The following is a 23555-nucleotide window of genomic DNA, read 5'->3' on the forward strand; positions in this document are numbered from 1 at the left end:
GAAATCTGTAGGGTCGGCCACAACAAGATCTGCCCATGTGTGCATTCGAGAGGATCCAAAGACAAAAAGGACAACGCAGTGGCTATCCTTCGGCGACCCGGGGCAGTACGAACGTTTTACGAACTTTCGTGCTCCAAAAGACTCGTCCTCGACAGGTCAGACACAAAATATCTTGGAGGCTGGAGCAATGAGAAGATCACAGGCCGGCGCGGTTTAATGTTCAGTGGCAAGGTGCTCGCGGCACCAATCTAGTCGGGAGGGAAAGGAGAGCTACCGAAGAGGGATGAATTCTGAGATGGGACGGACGAGGGGCATAAGAGGCTTGCGACCCCACGAAACTCAGCTCATGTGGGGATAAAAAACCTGAAAACCCGAGCAAACCGCAGACAAAATATGTTCAATCGTGTATATGACAACGCGTGTACTTCTTCCGTATAAAACGAGACAGTGCCCCGAGAAGGCACATCTCCATTTGGGTTCCTGCATATGCCTGCAGGTTCTTTGCAACTGGAAGGAGTAAACTTGAGGCTGCAGGGTTGAAGCGGTGGGGATTTCGCTAATAGCTCGTTCCCGTGGCTCAGCCATCCCTCTGCTGTGTAGTCTGACTCCGTGTACACAAAAAGTCTACTACAGACTTAGGGCTTGCAGTTGTCACCATGTAGGGCAGGCAAAAGCTGCACCTGTTAACTTCTGTTATACTCTGTCGTGTTTTGCATCTGTCAACTTAGTGGTCCAGTGGGGTGCTAGTGAGGTGCTAGAGGTGTTCCATTAAAAGTTTCTTAGGATTAGGCCTCTTCCTTTGCTGTTGGTGGAATCAAAATGAGGACCAATTTTTCCTACCAAGCAAAGGTCCCACTGAAATAAATTGGGATTTAAACTGCTTGACCTTCACTGGATCACACCACACCTCTGCCTTTGTTGTTTTCCATTAAGGCATATGCTTTTGCTTACAAAAGATTCCACACACACACACACTTAGCCATATCTTTCACATGGATGGGCAGTAGTACATAGGGGGCAACTAGATTGGGTGTCAGAACAAATTAAACCAGAACTACCATTAGAAGCTAAAATGATGAAACTGAGGTTATCGTTCTTTAGACACATAATGAGAAGACATGATTTCCATTTCCTGTAGGCACCACTGGCTTTTTAAAAAAATGACATAGAAGGTGTACAGAGCTAATGTGCCAACTGTGGGAAGTTTGCAAGTGGCCAGCAGATGGCAGCTGCCTGCTCTATGAAAAAAATTACCTAGCTATTCTATCCAGGTGTAACTCAAATGAAACCTATACAACTGTTTTCTCCCAATTCAGTTTTCAGAATATAGACAATCAAGACGTAGTACTAAGCAGTAGATTGGCTGCTTTGTCTTCTGATGTGAATCTAACTGGGAAAGTGGGAGGCTTTAAAAGTGAGAAATGGCTCACTTGCATCCGTGTCTCCATCCTTGAATCAAACAATGAGCCCCAAGCCCATAGGGATGTGTGCAGACACACAAACACATGCATCTTGCATAGTTGTTTCCATGGAAGCAGAATGGCCTTTAAATCATACTGCAGGAGTGAGGTATGGCACAAACCTGCTAGATGCAGTAGGATTTCTGCATTAAGATGATATGTGGAAAAACTAAGGGACTAAGTCAGTTTCACAAAAGCAAAAGGAACCTCCATCTTTTAGTCCAACTCAATTCATTAAAGGGTATTATCCCTAATGGAAATTGTCCACAATAGCTATCTGCCCAGCCTTCCAATGTTGTGTGAAAGAGAGAGAAAAAGGATCTGCCTTTAAGCTCAGTAGCCAAGCTGGAACTTGATCAAACTCCATTCAAGAATGCTGCAGCCTGCCTCTGAGCAGAATTCAAAAACTGAGCTTGGCTCTAGGTTGCTGAGTGGTGTATAGGACATATGCAGGCTCTTCTCTATTTAAAACATTTATAAACCACACTTCAGTTCAAAATTTCCATAGGGGAGTTACAATAACTAATAAAACAATAAAAATAGTAAATGGTAGTCAAACACTTTTCAATGCATTTTTGGATACCACATCAAAGAGAAAAAGGATGCCATTATGGTATCTGATTTTCTAATGGAGATTTAAAGGAATCTAAGTTAGATTGCCAAGCTAGCTCTTGAAATTCCATATATACAAGAAAAGAGTCAAACCTGCTCTGTGCAAATACAGTGACTGTATATGCCATGAACATGTTTTCCTCCATGAACACAGTATGTTGTCAAGCAGTGGGTTCTAAGAAATCCATAACCTACATTGGCTATGTTGCAAATTTCATCATTTTCATGGTGTATGTCAAACTTGTCTAACTTGGTGCCCTCGAGATGTAGCTGGACTCCAACTCCCATCAGCCTAGGCAGCATGGTCAATAGTAAGGATAATGGAGGTCATTGCATAACAAAATCTGGACAGCCAGGTTGGGAAGGCCAGTGAATATGTTATTTCACTTAACCTGCATGTATCATCCTAACTCTGAGGGATGGATTCTACCTACCTTGTGGGTGCTTCTTTAAGGTGAAATTTCAGGTAGAGAGTTTTCTAATACAGTGCTATTTATGTTAACCAGCTAACCTTCAGAAGATTTTTCAGGATATTGATGTGTCGGGCTACGTACACAACATCTGTTTAAGGCACATAATCACCAAAGAATCCTGGGAATTACAGTTTACCTCCCACAGAGTACAATTCCCAACACCTTTAACAAACTATACTCCCCAGGATTCGGGGGGATGTGCTTTAAAAGTATGGTGTGCATGCAGCCTCACAATCTGGGTTTGTATAGGAGAATTCACAAGTTCATTCCACACACCAAATTGAAGGTTAGTGTGTGTGTTTAATTGGTATGTAGACTGGGATAGTTGTACTCTCCTTGATTCTCAACCTGATAAATGGAGACAGTACCTCTCTATGACAGGTAATTAGTGTGACATGCAGAAATTAGACTCAAACACGCAAACAAAATCCCCATAGCACGGGAGAAATGGATTTAGTTCTATTTAGAATATTTATTTTACATGACAATACACAAAAACGTTATTTTTAAAACTCCCAAGAGAAAAAATGTTGATCTCTTTTATTTTGCCTTTAAGCAGCAGTTTCAGAAAACAGTACAATAATTGTCCAGGTTTCCTGCGGCAACAGGATACAGCATCATAAAGGTGTTAACTGGTACACACCATTCAGGGACTGTGCACCTCACAAAAAATGGCACACACATACAAAATGGTCAGTGTTGCAAACTGAAACATTATTAGAAGCACCACTTAACATATGGGCAGTCAAGATGACTGACAAGAAAATCCTTTTTCATACCGACAAATAAATAGTTAACCTAAAATGAAAATAATCCAGTCAGACACAGTGTTACCAGAGATTAGCACTACTGAAATGGATCTATGATAAGGGTACATAACCCAAAGGGTCTTTCCCCTTTGTTGTTACTGATCAAGGAACTACACCAAGAAAATAGAACCTAAGAAGAGGGAATGTTTTGAAATGGAAGTTCTTATGAGCCCTCAGAGCATGTCAACGGCACATGACAAAACCAGAAAATACCATGAGTGCAGTCAGCACTGATAAATAGGAGTAATAATGAGAAAGCTTTTTACAAGCAATGTTACCACCTTAACACCCATCTCTCCAGCACTGCTTTGGACATGAAACCACAAACACTCATCAGTTCACGTCACCGAGGAAACAGCTGTGAGGGCTGAGGGAAAAAAGCTTGTTTGGGGAAGTAAGAAAAGGAGTCAGGAGATAGCAGATGTCATAAGGGGCTAATGATGCAAAGAAAAGAACAATAGCTAGCATGGCTGCCCCTCTGATGCTGTGTATAGTCCAAAGAAGCTCACTGAAGTCATTGGAGTGATGAATTCAGTGACTACCAATTTTAGGTTTTAAGCTTTTTTAAAACAAGAGCAATCAGATAGTGTTAGAACAACTACAAAGCATTTCCATCCACAAGAACATTCAGCAATGCACACCCTTACATAAATGCAGCCACACAAAGGAAGCTAAACTTAGCACATAAAAAAAAACCCTACAGAAATGTATGTTCACTAGATACACACTTTGTAGAAAACAGGTTTTCAGATCCTACTAGTTTCCATAAGGACATTACTAGCATTTGGATTGTCCAGGGATTTAAGGTTAAATGTCTAGTTAGGAAAGGGATGGGGAACCTGTGACCCTTCAGATGTTGTTGTACTACAGCTTCCATAATTGGTGATCATAGGCCATGCTGGTTGGGGCTGACAGAACTTTGAGTCCAACAACTGAAGTGTCACAAGTTTCCCCATTCCTGAACTCTGCACATTCACTCATAGTATTCAACTGATTAGAATGACTTTGCTTCCAACAAGAGAGATAAGCATTATTTCATTTCACAGATCACTTTGTGCATACATGTACATCCTTGTGCAATGTCTAAACGTGCTTTCTGCATCACAGCTACCTGATTCAATAAAAAACATTTAGCCAGCTTCAAGTGACTTTGAATCACAGTCTCTAATTTATATTGCAAGCTGATTGATTCTTTGTTTGCCAAAGAGTCTATGAATCCTAAAGCTCTCGACTCAGGCTTAAAATGCGACATTTTTCTAAACAAGAATTAGAACTAACTATTCTTCCAGTTTAGCTGATGGAAACCAGGAGAGTGGTTAAAAGACTTGACAAGCAAGGTCTTGCTGGGTCCTTGAACTGTGCTTCAATTGTAGCTATTAAAAATGATGGTAAGAAATCAACACCTTTTAAGTTGTTTACAGACATACATTGTTTAAATGGTTGACCTGCTAGAGAAGCACATTTACCATGTTGTATGCAGACATACAATTCCCTTTCCAGAACTGAGCTCCGGAGAAATCAGATCTGCCAACAGAAATCTACTGTACACAATAGAGATTGGCTGGTGTTTGTGGTGTGACCTCATCCCAAGAGTAGTGTTGCATAATTTAAAAAATGATTTTCATTAATAGTAGTAGTAGTAGTAGTAGTAGTAGTAGTAGTAGTAGTAGTAGTAGTAGTAATAAAAATGAACAATTGTGCACTGGCTTTTTTTTAAAGGCATCTAGCTCACCTAAAGATTGGTGGGAGGAGCAAAAGAGATAATTGAACTCAGTGTTTGAACGGCTGATAAGTACACCTGCCAAACATTTGGCAAAGGCAAGGAAAGGGGAAACCTAGGTTTGAGCTGTGGGAGAAAAAGCCATGGCAACCCCTGTGTAAAGACCCATAGAATAAGAAAAGCCAACAATGTCAAACAGATGCATTTTTACAGAAGTGGGTCAGGCACCCTTATGGGATTGCTTTGTGTCTCAGTAGTTTCTGACATTTGATTTCATGAGTGGGTAGAGAAGCAGTTCAGACATTGTGAAGAGAAAAAAAAGAAGAGACAGAAACAGGCTAATCAGGAAGAAATGTGACCTTTGGAGACATTAAAAATACATGGTGTTTTAGTCTCTCAGTGAAGCTGTAACTCAGCAACACATTTAAATTCAAGACTTCCAGCTGTTTTTCCAGACAGGCTTTTGGGTACTGTCCTGTCCATGGTGCATTCTCGGTTCTGCATTGCTTGTGTATATTCTATGAAGCTCATGTTTGAGAGGACAGACAGGAATTAGGGAAATACTATTTCAGGCTGTTGATCCCCCACCACTGTAAGGCAGCTGCAATTAAACTGTCCATTATACTAGACAAAGATGTAATTGCTGGATTTAATCAGCATCTTTGAATGACAAAAACAGAGTTGAAGGAGGACCAAGAATAGTCATATTTGGTCCAACCCACAGCTACATGGAAGGAAATCTAACATTTAACACCCTTGCAGGATGCCCCCCCACACACACACACAATTCCTAGAGACTTCCAAAAAGTAAGATTCTATATTCTAGGACCTACTCTTGGAATGACATGGGGGGAGTTAACATTCCCATAGAAACTTGAGTCAGAAAGTAATTCACTAACAATTCAGTTTTCTTTAAGTTTTATTGCAATACCTTTTCTGGGTACCATATGCCCATATCCCAGATCCATTATTTCCCTCTACAAAATTCCTCAAGGGCAGTTTTAGAGGTGAGCATCGGTCCTCCATGGTCAACTTTTCCCCTGCCCAGGCATGAAGAATACTCATAGCCCATTTACCAGTCCACATATCAACCTTCTCCTTTCCCACAAATAATTGTCAGCACCACAGTAATTAGGATATTATAGTTATACTATAAAACTGAAAAAAAGGAGGACATATAACAATTAGAACAACAGGGACTGAAGCATGGAAACTAGAGATATACCATCTGAGTAATTTGTCCATGGCTGATTCAGAGCACATTATTTCTGCAAATCACACAGCAAACATTCTAGTCCACATGGCAGATTGAGGAAATTCTAAAACATGTCACAGTCTGTAAGGGGGAATATCATACAAAAAACAAAGGTCAGTACAGTATGCTTCTCCTCCCAGCCCCTAGGTATTGTTTCCTTACTTCCAGTTTAGGACTTAAGTCCTGGACTGGCACAGGGCTTTTCTCCAGTCAACAGAATGCCTGAGCATTGAAACTGGGATCAAACAGAAATCATAACAAAAGAGAAAGCTTCATTGCATTCAAGCCTACAAATCTATAGACACACACCCTTGGCTCCCAATTATGGGAGCTGAAACTGCCTGTCTGGTCCTCAGTGTAAGGAGACATTTGTCTTCTGCAGATGCCCCATTTGGGTCCAAGGCTTTTCACCTTGTCTTCCTGACATCTTCAAACATTGTTTTTGCAGATGGAGTACATAAGGAGACTAAACTATTATTGATCAGCACACACAGATGTAATAAAGATGCAGACAAATAGTTTAACTCTTTAAGCAGTAAAAGGTGAGCAATTCTACAAACCAAAGTCAGGCCAGTTTAGAACTGGGCTGGGGGCAATGCTAATCCTATTCAAAGAGGGGGAAATCATGCTTCTCCCTTGTTCCCCCAAACAGTCTCCTTTCATTTCATTTTCCTAATATCCTTCCATACAGATTTTCCCTGCACACATTGTTTCCACCCATATCATCCTCCTTAGCCTGTTTTCAGCTCAAGACTCCTCGTACATCACATCCCTCAATCCTTGTACTAAAAACAACAGAGAACCTGTACATAGGACTTTCAATCACACTTTTCTGTAGCTGCTTTCCCCCAAACAACTCAACACATCATAGCCACATGCGTGTTGGACTAGGACCAGGGAGACCAGGGTTTAAACCCTGCTCAGCCACAAAGCTCATTGGGTGACCTTAGAGCAGTCGCTGTCTCTTAGCCTAACCTATCTCATAGGATTTTTGTGAGGATAAAATGGGAAAGGGAGAACCATGTAAACCCCCTTGAGCTCCTTGGAGAAAAGATGGGATATAAATTAAATAAATACATAGACATTGATGCACAGGCTCAGTATGTTTTTGAACTGCCTTCATATGACAGCTGTAAAAAACAATCATGCTCATTGCCAACAGTTCAGGTTTTGATGGCTGCACATCAACAAACTAGGAGCTTACTGCGTCGCATGTGCGTTCCACAAAGACAATTCACTTTGTCAATAGAAAACAAGGTTTAGGAATGCATCAGCACTATTTCACAGTCCAGTCAACGCTTTGTTGTGTTCTCTCTTCATGTGTTCCAGGTAAGGTGAATTCAAACTGCTAATTCCACCTTCCCCAGCATCCAATCACTTCTGCAGTCACTGAAAGATGGCAGTCAAGTGGAGCTACATTTCCTCAACGTGTGACAGACTGCATTGCTAGAAGTACCAGCAAGTTACATTTTCACAGCTTATCCGTGGTTCCTCAGAGAGGCTAATTCTCCCTCATCTGCAGTCCCCATGCCCGTTCATAAACTGGTTCCAGAGGCTGGGAACCCTCCAGGTTGGCTTGTCAAGGAGTACAAGGCGGTTGCCACTGGATATTAGAAACAGTCAGTGCATGCATATGAGCGTGCGCGCACACACAGAGTGCCTTCCACTCATGAGATGGACCTTTGGATCCAAGCTACTTCAACTTCTAACTTCCAAGCTACTTCTACCTTCTACATTCCACCAAATGGGGGAAAAACAAGCCAAAATCACTAAGTATTTAGTAGTGTCAGTGAAAAGCAGCAACAGTCAGAGAAAGAATTACCCAAACATTAATAGCTAAATTCACATGAGAAACCACTCTCATTGTTATGTAGGGAAGGGCCATAGCTCAGTGTTCTAGAACATCTGCTTTGCACACAGAAGGTCCCAGGTTCAGTTCCTGGCATCTCCGGGTGGAGCTGGGAATATCCTTTTCTGAAGCCCTAGGAAGCTGCAATCAGTCAAGTGTAGCTCAAGGGACCATTGGTCTGACTCAGTAGAAGGCAGCTTCCTGTGTAAATTGCATAGGTACTCAAAACCAGAAAGAGGTTCCACTCTTCTTAACAAAATACAACTTCAAAGAGACTGAGTTAAAGTCAAATACTCAAATGTGAGTTTACAAACAAACATAAATTTTCAGTATTCCATAAGCCAAGATATACACTACAGACACATATTAAGAATGTACTTGCTCTAACTCAGCATGCACACATCCAAGAGGGATCATTTGCTACAATAAGGCTTCTGTTTCTCCCTTTTGTTAACAAGAATCAAGAACTGCAGTATCTTGTATCACCATTTGAAGCGGATTTTGATTTCCGGGTCAAGGTGTATCTTAATTAGTTGTGCTTTCTCTCTCATACTTTAATGTCTTCTGACAATTTGTACGCTATGTGAGACTGATATATAAAGAATGCACTTGTTTATCTAATGCACTTAATACTTTTTGTATAACTTACGGCATATTACAAATTATTTTTATGTTTGAATCTCACCACTGAGTATTTGACCTTAATTTGGTCCTTTTGAAATTGCAGTTACTTCTAGACCCCCCCCCCCATCTAAAGACAGTGCTCTGCTGTTCTCAATGTTGACTGGCTGCAGTGAAGAACCCAGCTTACAGTCAGACCAGTGTGAGCCTTATGTTATGCTTTACCTGGGCAACTTCATCTAGAACAGCTATTCATGGCCTGAAAGCTGAAAACCTAACACAAATACCTTGGAGAAACCTCAAAACCAATTTCCCTTAATACTAGCAAATATCCTGGATCTCCGTAATACCTCCAAGAAGAGCACAAGGAGAACACTCAAATACAGAGCTCCTGTGAGGCAATCTCATATGGTTTCCTCCATTTAAAAAAGTCACAGTACAGACTCAGAATCTCATCACTCCCTTCATTTTTAAAAACAGGGCATTTCATATATGGATAAAAAAATGAAATGGACTGCCTCCAAGTCAATTCTGACCTATGGCGACCCTATGAATAGGGTTTTCATGGTAAGAGGTATTCAGAGGGGGTTTACCATTGCCTCCCTCTGAGGCTGAGAGGCGATGACTGGGTGTCAAAATAAGCCAAGGGCAAGAGCGGGTCCCTGGCAATAGGGATGGGGAACATCAAGGCATATAGCAACGTCATGGCTTTCAGGGGACAAAACCATGCTATTTTAACAATACGAAAACAGGAAAGAAAAAACTCATTAGGTTGCATGCACAGCTGGAAGATTCTGAGAACAAACAATGGCAGTTGATTGCAGTAGAGGCGAGGGAGCATGGCAGTGGAATGCTGGCTTTGCCTCCCAATATGCTGCAGACAGGGTGAGGTGGGAAAGCAGAACAGAATTCAAACCAAGCAAACACACTGCAGGAGGGACTGTGTGCATGCATGCGTGCTGTGTACGTGTTTGTAGGGGAAACATTGGAGCTGAAAATCAGTATTTAAAAACAAAGAACGGTGTGTGGTTGAAGTTAAAAAAAATAGATGAGGAAGAAGACTCATACCATATATAACTTATTTATTTTGCAGTTTCCGTGTATTCTAACCAGTACACAACATGTTCCTTTCTCCATTGATGCCAGTTAATTTTCATTGTAAAATAAATTTGAATTTCCAACCTGGATCTACAAGCACATGGTTTTCATATTCAGGGCACATCCTCTGAGCATGAAACAATGGATGGCGCTAGTGTGAGGGAAACTGAGCCTTAATGAGGTTAGATCCTTAGGCTTTGTTCAAAATGCAACAGAAGAATACTAAGCTTCAAAGCACCAAGTCACATCGCAACGTTCACAGAGAAATGGCAATCTGGCCGTTTCTCACTTGGTATGTTGTTTTCTGAAAGTCTCCCATCGGTGCATGCATGACTACTTCTGGAAGACCAGTACTTGACCATGTGGATATTCAAGGGAAAAGCCACTATGTATTAGCTTTCTAATCTGAAAAGTGGTCATATGATTATCCTAAATATTAACTAGCTTGCTAGAATGCGAAAATAAATGGCCAGAACCCTGGACTTTTCTTTTTGATTTTTTTTTGTGGGGGAGAGGGATTGCATTTATAAATCAAACCTATCAGTTGTAGCATACATTCCTAATCTTAAAAACAGTTTTATGACAGGCAGCTTCTTAGGCTGCAATCCAATATACATTTACTGGGAGTAAGTTCTGCTGAAATCAGCAGGTCTTACTTCTGAGTAGTGACATATGGGATTGCACTTTTAATTACTACTGGTGTAATTAGTGTTGCCAGGTTCAGGGCCTGAGACTGATCCTGTATCTTTAGGAGAAGAGAAAGTCAGCCAAGTGCAGGTGTTCTTGCAGTCTTTTGTATCTTTAAAAGTTGTGCAGGGGGAAGGGAGAATTCCACCTTGTGGTTTTTCTCATTACAGTGTTGCAAGAACACCTGCACTTGACTTTCTCTTCTCCTAAAGATATAGGATCAGTCTCATGCCCTGAACCTGGCAACCCTATGTGTAATGCACCAGTTATTTGAAAGCCTATTTAGATAAAGTAAAAACAAGGAGTCTTGTACCACCTCAAAGACCAAGAAATAATCTTTTATGGACTTGAGTCCACTTCATCTGGTGCATATGAAGTTATTGAAGGGGTCACCAACTATTTTGGACTAGTGGGTATATTTCAAATTTTGAGAGCGTGCTGGAAGTCCCAGTCACAAAATGGTTGCTGTGGGGGTGTGACATAAACACTAAATTAAGAGTACTGTCATAGTGAAGCTTTCCCTATAATTGTATTTCCATGCTACAAAAAGTGTAACCTGTTGAATTTCTGCCTCATACAGCTGTTTTTCCCTCTGGGCCAACCCTAAACCAAAGCCTAGGCTGACACCCTGTACCCACTTAATGTGGAGTAGGTCCCATTAAACACAAAGAAATTTGTTTCTGAGTAGACATGTATACTATTGTACTGTAAGTTAACAATACAGTGAATTCTTTGTGAGTGCCTGGCATTTGCCTTTTGGGGCGGGAGGCGGATCCTTTAACATCTGTCCCGACTTATTTTGTAGTAGAATAGCAAAGAGAAAAGCAACACACAATATGAGTGTGTCCATCCATTAACACAAGATCATATGAATCAACACCTACAGCAACCATAAACACTTCTTCCAGTTAAAGGTTTTATAAAATTGTATGCTCTTGAGGTGCAGAAGCAGAAATCTATGTTGATTCACCAGCTCACAAGCCTCTCAAGATGGTTCTTAGTTGTATCTCATGGATTCATGTTGCTCTGTAGCAACAATCTCTTCCTGCTTGACTATAGCACCATGAACCCTTGCAAAAATTTGACAGTAGTATATAATGGCTGCTTCCCACATAACTTGGAAAAAACATAACTGTATCTCAAAAAGTTCTACCTCACAATACATCTGCTAGTCTTAAAGAGGACAAAGTTCAAGACAGTAAATGTCCAAAATCTGTTCTTCTCGACCTAGGATTCAGACAGGAGGAAACATGAAGCACCAGTATGACCTCTTTCTGTGGCAGGAATAAAAGTCAGCTATAATACACCTGCTTCTATAAATCCAAGCAGTACCTCATAATGGGCCTTGGGTTATAATAAAAGTCAGTAAACAACCTATTTTTGATACCATATCTAAAGAGAGAGGAACAGTCCATTCTAGCTGAAGACTAGGAACACATATTCACTATCATAGACATTCATTTGATAGACTGAATTGGGTTTTAGGTTTGTATTGCAGGTGCAACCTAGTGAAGTCAACTTTTAAAATTGGAGCTTAAAATGAGAGCTATAAATGGGAGTGAAAAATAGGAACAGGCTTTAAAAATGATGTCTTTTAGAAACAACGTATGCCTAGGAATTGTCCACAGTACACAAACTTCATGAGATAATGGCTTTTCTGTCAAATCATTTAGCCATTAAAAGTCCAGTGATTCGTAAGAATTACTGAGATCACAGTTTCTAGTAAGAGAAAAGCTGTGTTAATTGTTTACTCTTTCCCCAAGACCTAGTGATGTTACAATGATTAGCTAATTAAAATCAATTGTGTAAATAAAAAGCCAATGCATTTTATTTTGTATCTGGTTGCTACATTCAGAATTTCCTAGGATAAGATACATATAAGAGGCAAGCCAGACATAAATGGGTTTTTGAATGCATTTTATTAATTACCTGTTTTATTTACTATGGTATTTAAACATTGACTTTATCAATAAATTAAATAAAGAAAATAAAAATTTGTTACACAGTAGAACTAAACTCTGGTTTGTTTGTTTTTACCTCACACGCTGGACTTTGTACAGTACTCTTGCCTGGGGCAAATATTTTCTGCTGAAGCATGCCTGAGTAAAGACTGCATGTTCAGGTGAATGACCATATGCTGAAGAATGATCAAAAATGAACTTTTGTTAACTCGTGGCTACACATCCAGGGGACAACATTCATGAAAAGAAAAGATTTCACAACAGAACGACACAGAAAAGTCACCACATAACAACTTTTTCCTGTAATAACATAATAATGCACGTTTCCCCTCACTGGCACATTTAAGTGAGAATGTGTGAAGATAGGCTGTAATCCTGAGCTGTGAACCTCAGGATCCTCAACTCTTTTCCAAGTATGCATTTTTATTTAAAAGGACTACAATTTTTAGAATTGAAGAAGAGTTTGACATTACGTTTTTCTTGTTCAGTGATATTTGCATCATTTGGTCTCGAGAACTTCCTTTAACTAAAGTTAAAGGAGGTTTAACTAGGTGTAGTTAAAAACTTGTAATGTTTTACTCCTGACACAGACTGATGCCACTAATCCCTATTTAATGCATGAGTTACAGTCCTCAAAAGCTACTTCCTTCCCAGTTAGTATGGAATGGCTAAGATAGTTGCTACCTCTTGGTACACTAAGAGACTAAAATGTGGTTTATTATTTCAGTGCATGATTATGGTTAGAATAGGGACTATAATTATCATTGGTGGTTGTGAGTACGCATCTAAGTATTACTTCAAATTAGGTAAGAATAAAAGGGTGTGGTCTTAGGTATAACAGGAGTGCACAAAGCTTTATATGTGTACATGGCATAAGACAAGTATTGGGGATTGTAATGCAAGACTCTCCACACTTAAGTTTTAAACAATCACCATCTATAGCTAGAGTATCAAACTCAAATTAGCTGGAGGGCCCTAGGCTCTACGTTCTGTGGAATGTGCTGGGATGCTGCAGGCCACACTGCAGACCGCCAAGGGCTTCATAAGGCCCTTGGCCCTTACATCTGAAAGCCTTAATTTATCGGAGCAATAACTAGATTGCAGACATCCACCACTCACAGACATATGCCTGAAATGACCTCATTAGATTTTATTTTATTTTTTAAAAATGTGGACAGGTTGGCCAATAAGTCCTTAGGAGCGACAAAACTCCAGTGTTAAAAGAGTATATCTACATCGTAAATTCAAATGATTCACGGCTTGCTCACAGGAACACAGGGACCTGTGGTTCCATGAAGGCACAAGGACCTCTAATAGAGCATTCTCTACACTGCTGTAGAACAACCAACATTTAAAACAAAACATTTGTTTATTTATTTATTGGATTTCTTAGTCGCCCATCTGGCTGGCTAACCAGTCACTCTGGGCGACGTACAAAATTTGAATGGTGTATGCCTGCAGTGCAGACATATCCTAAGTCTTCAGCAATACAAACACTAGCATTAAACATTTCAATTGACAGATAGTATGAAGGGCTGGATTAATATATTATTCACCGTGTTTTACTAACATCATCATGCTTTACTAAAATTGGGGCTCAAGCGTATTTATGAAAAAAAGTAGTGCCTTTTCCCTTCACCAGCAGCAGGGCTATTCCACATCTCAGTAGGAAAACTCCCAAGCACGCAAGCAAGCAGCAGCTGTCTTAGTGGCAGCAGCATTGCTAACTGGAACATATTTTATTTAGGCACAGATATTTTCTTTATACCAGTTTTTCTACATAAACCCTTGCGTTCACCTGGGCAAAGGTTTACCTGTAATTAAAATAAAGCTTCAAACCATAAATCTCACACATACCATTACAGATTACATTTAAGGTCCCATTTCATTTGACAAAAAAAATTTTTTTTAAAGATTTGCAAGGGATTGCTTAAAAATGAGGCCTCAGCTGCTCTTTGCTTTTTAAAGTGCAAAAACTAATCCTGACAGTTGTGCTTCTTAAAACACCAAAGAACTGTTTGATGTCTGTTTCAGAAATACCAAAGCACATCATTGCAAATGTTCCAGGCCTTGATAGAAAATCTGCAATCTTATAGTGGGCTCAAATATGTCATTATATTTGGTAGTAATAGGGGCAGTGAGTCCTTTAAGGTCTTCCTTTTTCAAAATGACATTTGGTCATTCAAGTGAGACTGGCATTACAAAAGATTTTTAAATGACGATTAGATGTGAAAGTAAACAGGGACTCACACTGATGAAAAAGCAGCAAGAAATGAACCAAATTAAATTATTAAATGTAGCTCCTGTGATAAACCAGTCTCCGCTTTTCCCCCCTGATATTTTGTGAGTCACCACCATCATCCCTACAGTCAGCCTTCCAAAACAGAAAGATTCTAATGTTTCATTTCCAAGGCAAGCAAGGAAATAACCCTTTAAAACCAACATTTTTCAGGCATTGTATTTTGTACCATAGACAACGTGCCATGTTTTAAAAATAAATACATAAAACACTTTCCCTTGCTGTTCAAACGGTCCAGCAGCAGGGTGGCTAGATAGAAAAGATGGGCTCCTGCACTTTTAATAATTATGTAGATGAGGGAATGTCTTTTGCTGAAATTCCCCCCTTCTACACAACTATTAAAGTGCAAGAGCCCCTCACCTCTTTTGCATCTGACCATCCAAGCCAACAGCAACATAAACATCAGTAACATTGAAGACATCACCAAGGGCAAATGTGAATAGACACAGCAGCTGTGTACAAAATTCATTTCTTGGAATAGGATATAAGTATCATTTCAAGCAATCTACAGAGGCACAGCAACAAGAAGACAAAGTCCAAGTTGCAGGCAAAAAAGCCTCCTAAAACATGTTTTCCTGCAAAATTAGGTCCCCCCCCCAAACAAAAGGAATTTGCAAAACTTTTTTAAAAATTGCCCTGCAGAGTTGCAAACAGCACTATGTCAGCACCTGAGAAGCAGGACATGGAACTAAAAGGGAAATTACCAGTATTGTCATTGATTTTGATACTCTTCCATCAAAGCAAAGTTATCTCTAAGTAACTGTTGAAACAAACAGAAGGCAACCAGGTCTCTACCTCTGAGAGAGAACATAGTGATATGGAAGTCCCTGTAGAAGGTAACAGTCACACAAACCATCTTCAGCTGTCAGTTTTAGTCTGAATAAGAAAATTAGTTGACACCCCTAAAGAAATTATCATTGAAGTTGACTAATGAACTGGTAACACAACTGGCATGAATACAGCAAAATTCTTCAACTTCGGTGCACTTGAACCTCAAAAACCATGCAAGATTATTTCCACTGATTTCAGCTGAGCTGTCTTTCTATACCATCTGGCATTTTGCAGTGTTTACAGCCACAACAGAGATCAGCTCTTCCAAATTATCCTTTGGCATCTGTGCTCCCAGAGGAAAACAGGAAAGGAATACAGGTACAAGTCAAAAGACTTAAGACAACTGAAACACTAGGAACAGCAGCATCACCATCCTCAGCCAGGCTGATTGAAAGGAATGTATTACTGGGTAGGGATTTTTAAAAAATCCATCATAATTTTTTTTAAAAAAAATTGATCCCAAAATTATTCAGTTTTTCCCCACCACAATGGCTCACAGCAAGTTCATGACAGTGGACAGCACCATATTTCCACAGGCCTGCTCCTTAAAGGTTGAGTGTACATTTGCAGGGAGTACATTTTGCCCATGCACACTCATTTAGGAAGGCAGTCCCTTTTATAAAATGTAAATATAAGATGCACCTTTCCCTTTCCCTCCTCCTTCAATATCCAAAGAGTTCATTTAAGTCCAGCTAATTTGGGGAAGGGATGTTTAGCAGACCTATCTAAAAACAAATGATTTTGATTTTGGAAATTATCCGCTTTTTCAGAGGACAAACTGTCCTTCCTTTAATAGGAACCAGCCCCTTGTTTTCCCCAGTGGCCTGGAACCAAGAATGGATGGGGTAGGGGAGATAAGTCCTTTTCTCCTTCTTGATGTGCTGGTCATTCATGGTCATTCATGGGCGATTCACTTTTCCCTGGCTAAGAGAAAAATCATACTAACCAGTGTCTTTCAGATTTATAATTAAAAAGGAGATGTGCATAATTAGGTATCTTCCCTGACATAACGGAGGGGCCATATTGACTGGAGGAAAAATAACTTTGTTTGGAGACAACATTCATTCCCTCGGTTACTACTTTAATCCTTTGTGCTGTTGCTCTGACACCACGATGACAAAGAATTCTACGATGAATTCCAATTTGGATAGGGAGAGGTGAGAGGGGTTAATTCCGGCACTTTGGAAGCATGTCTAGGATATATTCAGCAATGCCGATGAAATAGACAACTTGTGCAATACCAAATAGCGGGGCAATGACCAGGGCTCTGCAATATGCCCCCTTCAAAAAAGCCATGGGACCTTCATTCCGCCAGATTTTCCTAAAAAGGCACACAAACAAATCAGATGAGCCCTTCATCACAACTTCCACTTATCTTAGAGTTGCTAATCAGAACATCTGTTACATTAGGCATGCTGCTCCCATCATGCTTTGGAGCTCAGTTATCTCTAACAGGCTTTTACCCATGAGCAGAATATTAAAGGCAAGATGCACACACATAGATCAGAAAAGGAAAACATTTATGAACTTTTTAATTGAGGGTATCTACTTAACCTTAAAATCTGGCAAATAGGAATCTAGGTCATTTACTCTTATTGAAGGCTCTCCATCCCCGCCTAGAAAACCTGAAACATGACCTATTTTACCCTGGCTCAAGCTTACATTGGTGGGGGCACAAAAGGGGGGGGGCTGAAGACACTCATTCCCTAGTTTCAGAAAAAGCATTTCAAATACAATAAAAGGCCCATTTCCTACTCATCTTGATGGCCATTTTGCTAACAATAGCATAAAACATGATAGCATCACAGTTATCTGCTGCAGATTTCATTCACATATGAATCAGCCTTACCCAAACAGAATATAGACTGGGGGTTTTCATATGCCTGGTTGGGAAACAATATAGGGCAGTTTTCCAGGCTTGCTTGTAGTGAGTTTTAAGAACAATGCACAATTAGTGATTGGGGATGTAGGCAGTAGCAACTGGTCGGCAGGGACCATGCTGCACACCTGACCTCCTGGCAGTGGAGCTGCTGCTGCTTACTGGGAGGGAGAGTGGGAGGGTTGAGGCAGCAGGGACACTGGTGCTATGCGGGCACCCCAGCAGAGCCCATCTGGTGCTCCTGCCAGTACACCTTCATAGTGCCTATGTCCCCACTGCTTTGCTTCTCTTCCTCCTGGTTAGTGGCAGCAACTGTGCTGCCAGAAGCTCAGGTCTGCAGTGCTGCTCCTCCCCACCAGCCATGATTGGATGCATGACAAAATATACTTTAGCGGTCGAACCTATCAACGGGCCTATTTAGAAACATGAGAGTCTTGCTGGATCAGACCAAAAGCCTATCTAGTTCAGCACACTGTTTCCCACAGTATCCAACCAGATGCCTATAGGAAGCCCATAGGCAGGAGATGAGGGCAACCATGTCCCTCCTTCATGGTCATTCCCCCAGCAGCTTCTGCCTCCTATAGTACTTCCATTCCTGGAGAGAGCATATAGTTATCTAGGTAGTAGCTACAGTTAATGGTGCCATTATATTTGAATAAGAACTCCACAATTTTATTTAAGTAGATCTGAATACTTCAGCAAAAAAAAAAAGAAGTACCAAATTCATATATGAATTGTTTCTATGCATGCAACTCTCCATACCACCATCGTTTAGTTAGTAATCTTCTATAATTATTCACTGACATCCTAGGGACAAATACTCAGGTTTCATCTACTGGTGATCACCCTTAAGAGATTATTTACCTGGCACAGTCTATTATCCCTGAGTATGTGTCCTCATTGACACCCCTCTGCAAGGACTGCAATCTTGTCTTGATTACTGAGGAAAGAAGACAGCAGAATTTGATACAATCAATGCTCTAGTCTGTATCTGATTAATTTCTCCAGGGTTCATCTAGCTGTTTAGACAGATGCAAGAATTCTATCACCGCTGAGCTGAAAGAGATTTTATGACCTCCCTTTTACAACTCTCCCTCCATGAACATCATCTGGACGTGATTTTGTTAAACTCTTCATTTGCTTCTGTCGTTATGATCAAGTCACCTCCCTCCTTAATGCATTACACTGCATCTCTGCCACCTTTCAACTACAAGACTCCTGCTGGGAGGAAGGGCGGGATATAAATCAAATAATAAATAAATAAAAATAAAGACCCTCAGCCTTTGACTATAGATAGGGGCCTTGCAGTGAAATCTTGCAGTGTATTCCTGGTGTACATGTGCTACCAGTGTCTGTGGCTCAGGATTGGAGGGAACTGTCTGTAAAGGGGTGGCATCTCCCATCTTCCATAGAAAAATGTGCTTCTTAATGGGCTATGGTCCTGGTTTGTTCTGGAGAGATGTAGGTCCCCTTATTGGTCCTTCCTCAGCATTCTCCCCCTTCTCCCATCACTCATCTTGCCTTTTTCTTCCCCTCTAAGTTTCTTCTTATTTCTTACACTCGTTTGCCCAGTTTGGAGGTGGAGAGAGGGGAAAAAAAACACAAATGTATGAGCCCTCAGCCTAGAGCTGAGGGATCACAAACTGTCAAGGAACCAGGGGACAAGAATGTGCAGCGGTCAGCAACCACTTTGCTACTTCTGCATAGCTCTGGGTTCCCTTGGGTATGTCGGATCCTTTGATTTGTTTATGGGTGGGGCATGTTCCACTTAATGTGGCTGTTAAAAAGACACAATCCTGGACTCAGTTTATTTCCATCATTCTCTGGAAGCATTGCACATGGGCTAAACTTGATGCCAATTCTCAACATTCTGAGAATCTCCACTTCTTTCTTAAAGTAAGTTTCTAATACTTATGGCTGCAAAGGGAAGCTATACCTGGGACATCTCAGATGCTTAAGAGGAAGCTGTATAGGACTTTCATGTGATCTGGGGTTAATATGTTTTTTGAAGCCTCACGGCATGAGGTACCTCTTTGCCCATCCTCATGAACAGCAGAAGTAGAATAAAGGATGCCAACTATGGAAATATGCTCAATTTATTCATAAAGAAGTTTTCTGGTTTCCTTGACATAAATTCAGGATTCCTTTGGTGTAGAATTTTCATTTGCTTTTCTTTTAGCATCAGCCTTGATGAATCCTCTCTTCTTTTTGAGACAAGTTTGCCAATAATCTCACATCCTTTGTTTCTTGTCCTCCGCCCACCCACCCCCCAACCTTCACACCATCTGCCTTTCTTTCTGTGAAGCCTCCCTCCTTTAGGTCCCTCCTCATGACTCATTTCTTAAAGCCTCTCCTGTCAAAATCTTTACATTCATGAGTTGCATTCAAAATATCACATTTCTGATCAGGAACAAGCCTGGTACTTGGATGCACCTCTCTCCCCTCCCAGCCTCAGCTTAAATGGATAATTTACTGATTTGAGCAAACCATCATTTGCCATTATATGTGAACTGGGAAACTACAGTTTGAGCAAGCTCTTCAAACCAGCCCTGCAAACATTAAGACATAGTAGCAAACTAAGTTTTGATCAAACCAGGATGCTATTTGTTAAAACTAAGCATGTGGTAGTGGTGGTGAGTTCACAGAACAGGGTTGAATGCAGCCATTGTCAGTTCCATCTCTCCTACTTCTCCCTCTCCCCCACTCCATCCATGTTTTGTCTGTTCACCCTCCAGAGATCACCTCTGTACTTTGCACACTGTTCATGCTACTTCAAAGATAAGCGGTAGCACAGCATTTTCCCTTTCTAACAAGGAAGGCTTGTGGTTTGCTACATCTCTCAGCTATCTTTCTCAAATGAAAAATATGCAACTAGCTAGAACAATCTGGACAGCACCTTCTCTCACTGTGGTGCTGGGTGCTTTGCAACTCAGTTCTTGTGTCTCCCTCACTTACTTACTCCACTGCACTAGATGTCAGCTTGCCTCTTTCAATGACATCATATCGCATGAGAACACTGAAACACTTTGATTTGCAGTCTTTCCATAGTTTTGCTCAGTTGCCAACCATTCCGATGAAACTCCCTGTGTGTGTGTGTGGGTGGGGTTCAGTCAGGGTGCTCTAACTTCCCTGCAGTACATACCGTCACAAGGATTCACTGCTACAGCTGCTGTGCTTCCAGCCAGACACCCAGCAAGGAAGGATACATAGAATGGAGCTTTGACATCAGGGGCCGTCTGTCCCAGTTTGTTCAGGTTTGCAAACAATGGAAAATAAATAATGGAAAATGGTACATCCCTGTAAAGACGAAGCAAGACTGTGAGGGTCAAGGGAACAGCTCTTTACTTTAATCTTTAATAGTGGGAATTGATCAAGCTACCCCTTGTCACTTGAAAAGGACAGCTAGTTGTGTGATTCTTTCCCCTTCCAAAGTCATCAAGTATCCTCATTCTGTTGCTTACCTTAAAAACACCATGCTCATTTAGTACTACGAAACTCCAATGCAGCGTATCATCATCCCATCAGCTTAACTCCTCAGTCCCCATCCACAACTGACTTAACACCTAGGGTAGTGCATTTGTTCACAGTCATTGCCTCTCACTTTCCTGCCCTTCCTCTCCTCCCTTGATTGTCTTCTCCACTTCAGATTTACATAATACACATGTTGGAGCAGGGGACTGGTGTGTATGTGTGTGTGTGCCCACGCACTTGTCTTAAACCACCATGTATAATGATGGTGCGTTAACAGCAATCAAAACCAACAAATATTATCAAATACAGCACTTCAGAGCCAGAAAGCAATACACATGCATTTACTTGGAACAATCTTCCCCAACCTTGACGCCCTCCAAATGTTGCCAGATGACAGCTTCCTCCATCCCTAATCACTGCGCATGCTGACTGGGGCTGATAGGAGGTGGAGATGAGTCCAACAACATTTGAAGGGCATTAGGCTGAAGTAGAAGGAGGAATATGGAAGAAGCCTGAATGTTATGGTCCAACTTTCTGTCCCACGACAGGATCCCCCACATATCAGGCCCCCAGCCACTCAACCCCAGACTATCGGGCTCCTTTTGGATTTTAATCTACAGTCTCCAAAGGACCTAAAGCTGTGTGCTCCTACCTTAGCAATGTAGCTCCAAGTCCCTTATAAAGTCCTGCAATGCCTTTGTTCCGAAGCAAATCCCTTGTGATTTGCATTGCTGTCGTTCGTGTCTCCATGATAGATTCTGCTGCCCCAGCACCAGTGGAAGGGTTTAACTGAGCTTGTGCTGCCATTAGCTTCTTCTGAGCAGCTGCAGAGGAATCAACACAGAGTTGCCACTTACCACCCTAAATGGATGCTACAGCATGAATGCAACACTCAACTTGCAGGTAGGGACATAAATGTCTTGCTTCTGACATGAGGATGGACAGCCATAAATGCAACAAACATTGTTTAAGGTCAGCTGTGCTGTTGTCTGATCAACAGTCACTAGACAAAGCTCTGACTGAGTTACCTTTTGCTACTGAACTTTAGTTCTAAGTAAAATATTTCTGTGGCTGTCACAACACCTTCTTCCCTGACCATTAGCAGCATAGACTAGTAATAATAAAAAAGGTGGTAATGCCTCTAGCATGACTACTTTACCTCAGGCCACAGCCCAACTGTTGAAGACCAAAGCACGAACCTAAAGCCAGCCCTAAGCCTAACAATAGTGAAGGCTTTCCATATTTACAATTTTTTAAAAACAGGTTAATAGTTCTAAGAAATGTTCAAAATGTTGTATATCTAAAGCACAGGTAGCCAACGATGTTGTTGGACACTAGATGTTGCTCAACTCCTCATCAGCCCTAGCTGGCATGGCCAATGGTCAGGAACGATGGGAACTGCAGTCCAGCAACATCTGGAGGGACATAGGTTGGCCACTCCTGCTCTAAAGACCTTTTGAGAGACATAGTCTGTTCTCTTCTCTCCCCTAAATTACTTCTATTGCAGTTCTTCTATTTTATCAGAAGATGGAGCCCATGTAAATCCCGAGCTAATATATTTGCATACATAGCCTCTGCTGCAAAGGAAACACTAAATTCCAGTGTTGTGCTGTAGTAAACATTTTCTACAGCCTTCTAACTTAAACTGGCAACACAGTATTTAGATTACAAATAGAAACAAGAGATACACAGAGAAAGAAAGAGGGGCAAAGGGGCAATCAAAATCACAGGACAAGGAAGAATGTTAGAAGACTCTTTTCAGTGGCTCACACAATCCCCTTTCATGCCGATTGGCGCATAGGATGCTGGAGACACAGAGATCCTGCTGGGACCCTTCTCCCAAAAAAGTAAAGGGTCTAAGACCCCTTGAGACCCAGCACAACTATACCCCTTGAACAGTGTTGGTGGCTCAGTTCTATGGCTGCAGTACTTTCCCATTCAACTCATCTGTGCTAAGCAATTTTCACTAATAGGCAAAAACACCTTAAGATTTAAGAACGTACCTATAGACCACAGATATTTCTATCAAACTTTAAAAAGCAGGGAAATTGGGCAGCTATAATGAATGCACCAGGGGAGCAGAAGACCTGACCTCCTTTCTGAGATATTGTACTGCCCTACAAATTGGTCAAAAGGCAAACACAATTTGGGTTGGTCTTTCACAGTCCAATCCACTTCCTGTGTAGCTTGAAATAATTTAGTAACATGTGCCTCTGAGCATATGGTGAGTGGTGGCAACACCTGCCATCTCCAAAGATGGAGAATTATATTTTTGTATGTTTGTTGGTGTTCTTCTTACTTTGCTTCTTTCCTGTGTTACTACTGTTTCTACAGAGAATCTAACCTGGAAAATTGTATTTCTCTCACTATTTATCCTAGAAATCTGTGTCAAATTTATTTTTATTAATTTCAAAGCCTTTTTTTTGGTCAATGTCATAAGACAGCCTTTTGTGTTTCAAACTGTAGGTTATGTTCTATTTCTATTTTGGGTGCATTAACAGTTGAATCTGAAACTGCAAGTCTGATGTAA

The 23555-nt window shown here is 40.9% G+C and overlaps 1 protein-coding gene across 8 annotated transcripts in view; it reads right to left on the reverse strand.

The window, feature by feature from the left end:
• Positions 1–3006: 3006 nt before the first annotated feature.
• Positions 3007–23555, reverse strand: part of SLC25A22 (solute carrier family 25 member 22) — a 133602-nt gene continuing 113053 nt past the window's right edge. For all 8 annotated transcript variants that reach the window (XM_061610023.1, XM_061610030.1, XM_061610027.1 and 5 more), the window contains exons 7-10: positions 21678–21849; positions 20697–20851; positions 18419–18494; positions 3007–16996 (exon numbers count right to left, since the gene is read on the reverse strand). In XM_061610023.1, coding sequence (XP_061466007.1) covers positions 16843–16996; positions 18419–18494; positions 20697–20851; positions 21678–21849 — 557 coding nt within the window. In that variant the 3' untranslated portion in view covers positions 3007–16842. The remainder of the gene's footprint in view (positions 16997–18418; positions 18495–20696; positions 20852–21677; positions 21850–23555) is intronic.

Source organism: Rhineura floridana, chromosome 2, assembly GCF_030035675.1.
Source record: "Rhineura floridana isolate rRhiFlo1 chromosome 2, rRhiFlo1.hap2, whole genome shotgun sequence".
NCBI lineage: Eukaryota > Metazoa > Chordata > Lepidosauria > Squamata > Rhineuridae > Rhineura > Rhineura floridana.